At 46.8% G+C, this 11,070-nt stretch overlaps 1 protein-coding gene across 2 annotated transcripts in view; it reads right to left on the bottom strand.

The window, feature by feature from the left end:
* Positions 1–45: 45 nt before the first annotated feature.
* The window catches only part of furina (furin (paired basic amino acid cleaving enzyme) a), an 83,123-nt gene continuing 72,098 nt past the window's right edge, over positions 46–11,070 (bottom strand). For both annotated transcript variants that reach the window (XM_084154188.1, XM_084154187.1), the window contains exons 10-16: positions 9,523–9,623; positions 8,495–8,598; positions 8,044–8,161; positions 6,278–6,457; positions 5,708–5,832; positions 4,674–4,802; positions 46–1,049 (exon numbers count right to left, since the gene is read on the bottom strand). In XM_084154188.1, coding sequence (XP_084010314.1) covers positions 436–1,049; positions 4,674–4,802; positions 5,708–5,832; positions 6,278–6,457; positions 8,044–8,161; positions 8,495–8,598; positions 9,523–9,623 — 1,371 coding nt within the window. In that variant the 3' untranslated portion in view covers positions 46–435. The remainder of the gene's footprint in view (positions 1,050–4,673; positions 4,803–5,707; positions 5,833–6,277; positions 6,458–8,043; positions 8,162–8,494; positions 8,599–9,522; positions 9,624–11,070) is intronic.

Genomic DNA, 11,070 nt, shown 5'->3' with positions numbered 1-11,070 from the left:
ATGGAACTGGAGATGAAAAAAATATAAAAAAGGAGGGAGAGAGCAAACAATAATCGTTTGTTTATTGTGACATGGAAACCCTGGAGCCGTACGGGAAATGGGCTGTGTTCAGACACACTCTGTCTGTTGGTGATTGAGGGCGAAAGGGCACAGAGAGCCCATTTAATAGAAAAGCACCCGAGTGTGAAGCGAGCGCCGAGCACACCCAGGCCATCCCCATTCCATGTGACTCCAGTCTCCCATCAGGTCACACACTGCAGAGTGGAACACTAAACCTGGGGGATGAAACCCGAGGACAGGAAGAACGAGGGAGCGAAACAGGGAAAGAGAAACCAGAGGAGGGGACCATGAGGAGGCTAGGGAGCCCGGAATTAGACGAGTCAGAGTGATTGGGGGAGAGGCAGTAGAAAGCAGGAATAGGAAGACAGGAGGGGGTTAAAGAGCACTTTGTGTTTTGATAAAGGCAGTCTTCTCATTGTGGACGTCAAACTCATCGTTGTCAGAGTCAGTGTTCGCCCCCTCGTCGCCCCAAACTGTAGGGATACCGCGGTACGAAACCATTTTGCTGCTGCCACCCAGGCCGAAGCCCCCCCTCAGGCCTGAGCCTGCCTCCTCCAGTGAGGGCAGTTTGGCCAGGACTCCAGATCTCAGCTGCAGCAGAACGAACACCCCAGCAAAGGTGGCCATGATGACCATGCAGCTGAGCACAGCGATGGTGACGGGCAGGTGGGAGCTGAGTTCTGTGCGGGGACCGGCGTTGCCCTGGCCCACCATGAAGTTGCCGGGGGACTCCCTCTGGATCTGGTTGAGGTGCAGGCAGGTGCTGGACACAGAGTCCAGGTGGCTGTGAGGGGGGCAGGAGAGGCAGGCGCTGGGGCTGAGGCCGCTGCAGGTGAGGCAGGGGGGTCGGCAGGGCAGGCAGGAGGGGACGGAGGCTGGATCCACAAAGTTCCCCATGGTGTAATTTAGGAGCTGGGAGCCTGCAGTGTAGCCTGCTGGACAGTCCCTCACACAGCCCTGCTGGAAGAGGTAGTAGCCACCATTGCACTCTGCATACAGGGAGACAAGAGAGGAGATATGGAGACATGTTTTAGTACTGCTGGTGTCCAAATTCTTCATTTAACATGGTTAGTGCACAGTCACCGCTAATAAATTGATTTAGTTCACACAAACCTTAAAATATGTTAACTGTATTTGAATAGTCTGCCATGACAATCATGCAGCACATTACGCATCGCCTCAAGACGATCATGCAGCACATTACGCATCGCCTCATCATTCTGGGGCATTATAATCATGAGCCTGTGAAAGTTCACTCAACTTAAGCTGCATAATGTTCATGTAGCTTTTGCTTCTGCTAGAATCAACAGTTTCCAGCTGTGAATGTGTTGATGAGCTGTGCAGATTGTGTGCCGAGACAAATACAGCATGTGTAAATCCCTCATCTATCTGAGGAGAAATGCACTGTAGCATATCTATTTCCGGAGCCGTGCTTTGCCAACCCAGTTGGAAATAATATCACAAATATATGGACTTTCTAATAAGCTCTGAAGCATTTATCTGTACTAAGTCTGCACATCCTCGTGGACAGTTTGACAGTGGCATTAGTGTCTGTGTGTTATCACCACAGTAGTTTCAGTAGCAGCACCCTGTAACTCCTTATCTCCCCCAATGATTTGGGAAGCTAATCTCACACACACAGCTACTGAGGCTCCACACTCTCTCCCCCCCACCCCTGCAGCCCACTCCACATCCACCCAAGGCCCATTCCCCCCCCCAGCCTACACGGTCAGACAGAGCATTACCCCAATCTAATTACTTGGTTCATAATCAGTTGTCATTCTATCCCTGTTGAAATAGTTGAAGTGGGTGGGAGAGAGGGAGGATCAAATGAAAGGGGACAGCAGGAAAAGAGGAGGACAGAGGAAGGAGAGGAAGGAAGAGAGAGGAAGAGGGTGGGAGTAGTGACAGAGTGTTGAGGGAGAAGGGGTTGATGACAGAGGCAAGAGGAAAGGGGGAAGAGGGAGCAGTAGGGACGAAATTCCAACACAAATGTCATTTGCCAACTGGCTGAATGTGTTGATCACAGCCAGGCCTGGTCCTGGCCATTCTGCTGCCCAAGACGAGACCCCCAAAAAATCTGATTTGGTCCGGACCGGACCAAGAATCTACATCCGTGGTCATGCAAATCAAGGCTGGTCCGGACTGCACCAAAAAAAGAAGGCGGTCCGGACAGGACCAAAAAAAGACACCTAAAAGATGTCGCAGTCAGTCAGTGCTGACTGGGGTGTAGCCTACAGTGTTGGCCTGCAATGGAATTGTATGACTGCCCATCCATTTGGTAGGCCTACTGTTTGTAAAACAGGCAGTTGCATTGGCTTTATTAGTCCTGATTCCTGTGACTAATCACAAAAATATCAGCTACCCAACTTTACCAGGAGTTATCCTGAGCCTATTTGCAATGAGAATCAATGTGTTTACACAGCGGGAAATGCAGGAGTAAAAATGTACGGATACAAACTTGAAACCAATGATCATGACAATTTAGCCCATGGGATAAAACTCCTGGACATCAGTTGTCAGTAGTCTGATTGTCCATTCCGTAATGTCATTTTGTTTTTGACCTGTCCTGTTTTTAGGATATGGTGTTGGTTAACATGTCAGCGCAGTTTTTTTATTTGATTGGGCACCATTTAGGTTAGGCTATTTGATCAGAGAATAGTGCATGATGTAAAAAGTGTCCATCTCATTACATCGTCATACATTTTATCTCCAGCCTGTAGGCAACAGAAAAGGCCACATACTCTTTCTACCATAGGCTATATCTGCTAAATGATTTATGTTAGATGATGTTTGACAGAACGTTGGTGGAGCACCGCAGCGATGTGCGTCTCCAAGAGCACCCTGGAGAGTGGCTGGGAATGGACAAGCAACATATTTTGTGCCCCTGCCTTTGACAAAATGGGCACTGCTTATCATCAGCGCTCACTTAAAAAGCCCATATATCACTGGTTGAGAGAAATTGTCATTGTTTTTGACCAGAATTATGTGTTGTGTTGTTGGAGGTGCATATTGGTCAGTTTAGCTCAGAAAATCCCACCCTCGCCAATCTGCAGCGGCCTAATCCTGCCTAATGGCGGGCCGGCCCTGATCACAGCATTTAACAGGGCATCCTAAACAAGGCAAATCCCAGAGAGACTCTTCTCAAACCTCAAACTTCTGCTCGAATGTAACACAAATGTTAACTCAATATCTCAGTAGATGTCTCTGAGGACGAGCTGATCAACAAACTCAACCATCCAGAGTTCATGCTTCACAACCCACATCTATGCCATTACGCCACTATCTGATACAGTATACCAACACGAGTGTTAAATTAATTGTGATACCCAGGGGATCCTGCAGGGGTCAGACTGTTCCTGTCTCTCCCAGTCTTATTCTAGGGCAGTGGTCTCCAATCTCTAGCATAAGCGCTTCTTATAAAAAATTTAACATGTCGCGAGCTACTCGTTTATTTTATAGCTTTTAAATAGGCACATTATTTTCTTCTCCTCTACCCTGCAACTCTTCCACGGGTCCTAGGTGAACAAAGATAAGTGCTTTCTGTCAATATACCTGGTAATATAATGGTTAATAAACAGTATTTGGCATGACAGGCCCTATAAAATAATATTTTGAATTTTCCGAATTCAGTTCTCTCAGTTTAATTTTATTTTTTACTCTCAATATAACAATTAATCATAGAGAAACAATGAAAATGGATGTTCTGAGTCCATGTCAATGCTTAAACCACATCAGAAGACCATTTTTGAGGTCTGGAAAGAAAATAACATTTAATTGTGCATCTAGCAAGAGAGGAATGTGTCAGTCTAGCGATGTTTCTGCTATTAGACCTACTGCTACAGAACATGTCATGGCTGAGTTTGCAAAGCAATGGCCACCCAATTGATACAAATAATCATGATATAGCCTATTCCTGTCAGGTAAGCCTACTTTGTTCATATTTAATTGAGAAGGTTTATGGGGAAAGTCCTTCTGTCTGCCCACAAGACACCAGTTATCATTAGCATCGCTATCTGGCTACATACGGACTGATAGACAAACACGCACACCAAACAAAAGGCAATATTGCTGGAAATGAATTGCCAGATATTGTGTTACGTTTGGCTTTTTAAGTCAACAGTGGCTAACCAGGGGTGGGATAATGTCAATGCGTCTTTGATTGAATTGTAGCCAGGAGCTTTATGTTTATGACATTTTGCGATGGAACACATGAACACACAGAATTAATTGGCGAGCTTATCATAGGTGGGCTGCGAGCTACTGGTTGGAGACTCCTGTTCTAGGGTTTAACCTATACAAGCCATTCACTTTTGATAGGAGAGCCAGTGTTTCATCTCTCCGGTCTTACCTGTACAGTGTGTAGAGTAAATGTACCTGTTCAATAAATGGTTAGGCTTAGGGTAGGGGTAGGAAACTTAAGCCTGCAGAGCCACAGTGTGGTAGACTTTTGATCCATTAGACCATGATGGATTGAATTAGGTGCGTTTGTGCTGTGCAGGAACAAAAGCCTGGGCACACCACAGCTCTCCACGATCCTGGCTGCCTAACCCTAGGCACAGAATCTACATTCTCTTACAGTAACCAATGGTAACCAACAGTAACATTCTTACCAATGCAGATCTGCTGTAGGTCAAAAGTCTTACAGCTGCCATTACTGGACTGAGAGAGGTCCTTGGCTGTGGAGCTGGGAGAGTCTGAGCCTGTACCATACAGCACCAGGGTGAACTGAGTCAGAGTGCCTAGAGAGAGGGAGGGAGAGAGTGAGAGAAGTAAAGCATTAAATGTATCATCATATATTCTGGTGTTTCTCTATAGACTCGTTAGTTCAGAACAACACTTCCCGGGAGAGCCATTTATATGAGGGGCCTTTTGAGAGGGTCCAACTTCCTAAATCACAAAGGGGGAGGGGGCTTAGAGATCTACAGCCAGAGAGAGGGAGGGAGATCGAGAAAGAGAGAGAGAGACAGAGAGAAAACAAAACGAAAGAGAGCAACCGAGAGAAAATTACAAATGAACCCAAAAAGATTGTCTGAGAGTAGTGTGTCCTGGATGGGCCTTAGGTCATAGTTATTCTGGATCGGCCTGGGTTAGCCTGGGCCAGACAGCAGGGCCCTTCACTCCCCTGCTTGATTTACTCTCGCTGGTTTAATGAAGCTGATTTAGAGGTGGGTGTGTGTGGAGCTAAAGACAGACTGCCTGACAGCTTGTATAAAATGGATCAAAAGGAGGCTCTCCGGGCACAGACACTGCTGCCCGCGCATAACACACTCCCTGATAGCGGTATAGAAGGATCTCACACACAAAATCATCAACACATGAATGACGTACATGCACACATGCACTGACACACATTATGAAATACTCAAATCCATTTACACATAAATCAAGCACATACTTCATATGCATGCATTCTCTCTCACACACGCAGTACATCAAAGAATCAACACATATGATGCACAGACAAATACAAATCCCAAGTATGCATGCTGTCACACACACACACATTCTTTCAGTGACACTGCTAGTCAGACATGGCTGCACTAACAGAAACCCTGTCACTCTGTCTTTCTGTCTCCGAGCTCCCAGCCAATGTTCCAGACTTAACAATAGCAAATGTTAAGGTAGTAAAAGAGAGGTGTCTTACCATAGTCGCTGGCCCCAGCCATGTTCACTATCTCCAGGGTCCACTCCCCCCGGGGGTCCTCGTCCCAGGAGTGTGTGGTCATGAAGGCCCAGTCATTAAAGCCCTCTGACGAGTAGTCATGAGGCCTGGAGAGGAGACAGACAGGAGGTATGTATTACACTGTGTGTGTGTATGTACACTACCAGGCAAAAGTTTGAATTCCAGGTGACTACCGCATGAAGCTGATTGAGAGAATGCCAAGAGTGTGCAAAGCTGTCATCAAGGCAAAATGTGGCTATTTGAAGAATCTCAAATAAAAAAAATCTAAATATATTTTATAACATGGGTTACTACATGATTCCATAGGTGTTATTTCAATGTTTTGATGTCTTCACTATTATTCTACAATGTAAAAAATAAAATAAAAACCCTTGAATGAGTAGGTGTGTCCAAACATTTGACTGGTACTGTCTGTCTCTGTGTCTGTGTCTGTGTGTGTGTGTGTGTCTGTGTGTGTGTGTGTGTGTGTGTGTGTGTGTCTGTGTGTGTGTGTGTGTGTGTGTGTGTGTGTGTGTGTGTGTCTGTGTGTACCTGGGAGCGAGCAGTGTGGAGCGGGTGCCCTGTGGGCTGGTCAGGTAGATGCCCAGGTTGCCCCTGCGGTTGTAGGAGAGGGTGAGCTGGGCCTGGGCATGTTCTAGGGAGCTCACATGGTTGGCTGTCCCAACGCAGCCGTCCACTGTCTTGGTGATCAGCAGGTGGCTCCCAATGTTCCTGACACACAATTAAACAGCACATCAGCATATATGACCAAATACATACATTTACACAAAGACAGCATAGTGATTGAAGATCAAAACAGCCTTGAAGTGGCTTGTGTTTTCATGTTGGTGGCTTCTGGTGTGTGTGAGAAAGATACCTCAGCTGGGAGTGACAGCAACTCTTGTGTGCAAAACTACAATGGTTCTCTGAGTGTGTGAGTGATGCTGCTTGAGAGTGGGACTGTCGCTCTGGACTAGTGTGTGAGCGATGCTGCATGAGTGTGTGACTGTCGCTCTGGACTAGTGTGTGAGAGTGAGCCTAGTGTGTGAGAGAGAGCCTAGTGTGTGAGAGAGAGCCTGCTGAGGGCACAGGGTTTGCGGCCTTGAAACAAGATTAGCAGCTCAGGTCCTGCAGCAGCCCTGTCCTCTACAGGAGAAAAGTACCAGGCTCCCTCTACTCCTCCAATCCGCTTAGCAGCTTACACACATCCACAACAACTGAACCCAGAGGAGAGGAGGGCTGGGGAGGGAGAGGAGGGCATGAGGCTTTACAAAAGCTGCGGTGCCCAGCTGATAGAAAATACGGGCTGTAATCGGTGAACTGGGTGTAAAAACACACCGCTTCCTCCTAATTAAATCCCTTAAAACGTGTGGCGTTAGAATCCAATCCGCAGCAGTCAGAGAGAGTGAAGGGGAAACAAATCCCCACCAAGCCAGCAGTTATCACTCAGAAGCAACACCTCTTGTTCTGTACAATGCACACTGCACAAACACCATGCCACTAACAACACCTTTAACACAGGCTCCAGCGGTCGGCTGTGATCTATGGACCAGTACAGAGAGAATACAACACAGGGCTGGGATCCTGTCAGCTACTGTATGTAGCAGAGGCAAGGTTAAAGACATGAGAGAGAAAGAGTAAGGCATACAGAGATAGAGAAAGTGTGAGATGAATACAGAGAGAGAGAGACAGGAAGAGATACACAGGGAGCACAAGAAAGAGGGAAAGAGAATGAGAGAGAGAGCAAGAGCAAAGGAGCAGAAAGATGGAGCGAGAGAGTGAAAGAGTAAAAGATTGACAGAGGTTTAGAGACAGCCAGGGAAGCGTGGAGAACATGGAAGCAGAGAGAGACTCATCTGTAAAGTGATTATTTCCCTTAAACATGTTCCCCCAGGCTCAGAAGCTCATCACCCTACCATACACACACATCAGAACCCAGCAGAGCATCTCAATGGGCCCCCTGTGCCATGCTCAGAATGGAAACATGATGTGCAGTCACACTGGGGTATGACAGCTTGGTCACACATGAGCACCTCTCACACCTACGGCCCATCACAAACCATCCCACACACGGCAGCTCTCATCACCTCCACAGCCGACACCACCCAGGGGGGGAGACAGACTCTCACAATCTGAAGCATCCTATTCTAATAAGAATCACAGAGGTTTATTATGTTTTAATCACCGGGTGGGTTAACTGTATTAAACCAAAAACCAATGTAATCCCTAGCAAGCTAGTACTGATGCTCCTGCCAGCCAAACAGTGAGTGGTATTACAGGTAGAGTTGGTAGAGCTGTCGTGTGTGTGTGCAGCTCACCTGGGCTCTGCCACCATGGACAGCACACATTTCTTCTGGGGCCCGACGTTGGTCCAGTTCTCAGCCAGAGCCACGATCGCACTGGCATCAAGCAGACCATACCCATATGAGTGGCTCACTGAGAGAGAGAGAGAGAGAGAGAGAGAGAGAGAGAGAGAGAGAGAGAGAGAGATCAATTGATATCAGACTGCTGAAAGGCTCCTTCATCACGATTCCAGTTCCAACTTAATAAGGGCCTCTTCACTATTAGATTATTGCATGTACCCTGCTGTGTGCCCAGTAAAACCTCTCCCTGAACTTTGGAGCCACGGCTTTCTGTAATTGCTTAATGTAGGCAACTTTAAATCAATTGATGTAAATACAATATAGATCAGTCTCCATTGTGCAACTGGCAGGGCACGGGGAGCGATGATGGTCAGCCGAGCTCAGCTAATGGGACCCTTCGCTGTACCTTTTCGTCCGACCCCATTGGTATTCCAGTCGTTGGTGAGGAGGTGGGCGGGATGAGAGGTCCTCACGACCAAGTGCTGCATGTCCCTCCATGTCAGGTTTTTACTGCACACACAAACAACAACAACCATACCTTTCATCAATATAGAAGATTCCAGATCTGCAATACACTTAACTTGATTATGAAGACAGTACAACAAGCAACATCATACCCTACTGTACCGCAATGCATAGTGACTGATTGCAAAGGAAATGGCATTAGCTGCCCAAGTGCGCTAGAAGAGTTGGAACATCAGGCTTAATGTTGCCGCATTGAAAAGATAAAGAAACCAGAGAGATCCCTGTCAGTCACATCCTCACTCTCACTCTCTCTCCTCTGTTCCCTGCTCTCCCACACTCTCCTCTGTTCCCTGCTCTCCCACACTCTCCTCTGTTCCCTGCTCTCACACACTCTCCTCTGTTCTCCGTATAAAACCCTGTGTTACTGCCGTTCCACCCAGCAGAGCAACAGTAAAAGCCTACAGTAAAACAGTCAAATAGTCTACAGTACCCCAGCAACACAGTGAGTTTAAACCTCATCAGCTCAGTCTTTTACTGGAAGGTCAGCTTTGACTGAAGGGAAAGTCATAAAGCCCTGCAGTACAGTCAGACACTTTTAATGGACAGGGAACTACAGAGGTTTTTACTGGTCACACGTGCCCCGTTCCCCAACCAGACTACAGTACTGAGCTGATGGCACGTTCATAGCAGAATGATAGGAGATAACTGAATAATCTATTCTGGTCCACAATGCATTATTACAAGACAATTGCGTTTCCCCCGAGAGTTTGTCGTACTTCTGAGACATCTCTGTGTGTGTGCTCAGACTGAAAATATTTGTGAACAGACAAAGAAACCCACAAAGGAGGGTGAGGGAGAGAAACAGACAGAGAAACATCAGAGAGAGAGAGAAAAAGAGGAAGAAGCAAGGAGACATTGAGACAAACAGAGACAACCAAAGGAAGAGACAGACAGACATGTGTCACTCACTTGGCTTCCAGTGCGAGGGCAATGATCCCAGCAGCCAGTGGAGCCGAGGCAGAGGTGCCCGTGTGGGTGTCAGTACACTTCTGTCTGAGGTCCGTGGTCACCTGACAGGAACAGGAAGAGAGTTAGAGTCAGTCAATCTTTTCCATAGTCAGATACGGTGCTCAGCTGAACACCCATTCCGGGCCGAAATGTTTACACCTAATATATGGGCAGATAAATAACATTTTATTGGAGCAATCAGTAGGAGTGTAAGTTATACACTATAAAAGTCAGATATTCTCCTCAGCCCCATCTACTTTGATAGATGTTTACGTATCAACACATGCTTAACATGATTAATCATAAATGTGGAAACATACACTCACACCAATTCATTAATCATGAGTGTGCACAGCATGCCTCATGGCAAGTGGTTGGGATGAACATCCATTACACAGTACAGTACTGTAATCTCTCCTAGTGAGAGGCTCTCCTTCCTCCATCTCCCTCCTGTGTGTGTGTGTGTCCGTGTGTCTGTGTGTGTGTGTGTCCATGTGTCTGTGTGTGTGTGTGTCCATGTGTGTGTGTGTCCATGTGTCTGTGTGTGTGTGTGTGTCCATGTGTCTGTGTGTGTGTGTGTCCATGTGTCTGTGTGTGTGAGTGTGAGTGAGAGAGACATGTCTGTGGAAGGACGAGACAGGGAGATGGGATTTCAACGTTTTATTAATTCAAAATGGGCCTCAAGAGGGCGGGTTGGAAAGAGAGCAAAGAGCGAGAGTTTATGAAGAGAGAAAAAATAAGGAAAGCGGGAAAGAGAGAGTGTCACTGCTCAATGTGAGAAGACTGCAGGCTCTGGCTGTCTGAGGCAGGCCAGTGAGAACTGACTCAGTCATTCCTCCAGAGTGAACACACACACAACCTGCCTTGAAGCAGCAAACAGTCCAGTAAGCATCTGGCTTACAGTCTATCTGACTGGAAGGAGGAGCAGTAAAACCATTAGGAAAACTGACAAAGAAGTGCAACAGGATACAGGCTAACTAGGACATCCAGAAATGCTCAAACCTCTAGAGTACAGCTAGAGAGTCTGGACTAGTGCTTTGGCTCCGGATTCAACCATCTGAGATACTCTATGGCTCCCAGGAGCCAAGTCAACCTGCTTCTATACATTAACTCCCTGGCTATACATCAAACGTTTCCATCCATACATCTCACTGAAGCACACACACCATTCCCCTGACTAATATGCTGTAAAATAGACTTCCTCCTCTTCAAAGCTTAGTGGAAGCTGTGTGATCTCACATTGCAGTTAGCAACATATAACCACTGATGCCCTGGAACCACAGAGCACAAGACACAGGAGCCCCTACTCACACACTCTTCCACCCTGCATGCACACCAACACTCAGTTTAATGTTCTGCTTTCTGACATGCCCATTTTCAGACTGTACAGATGAATTCTACCCATTCTCCTCATGGCTCTCACAATGGGAGTGAGTGCGTGTACATTCAGTATGTTTATTAATCACAATCCGTTTCCCACTCCATTTGCCACTGTAAGTGTGTGTGTGT

Source organism: Coregonus lavaretus (assembly GCF_964263955.1).
Source record: "Coregonus lavaretus genome assembly, chromosome: 37".
In the NCBI taxonomy this organism is placed as follows: Eukaryota; Metazoa; Chordata; class Actinopteri; order Salmoniformes; family Salmonidae; genus Coregonus; species Coregonus lavaretus.
This window is presented reverse-complemented; position numbering and strand designations above follow the sequence as displayed.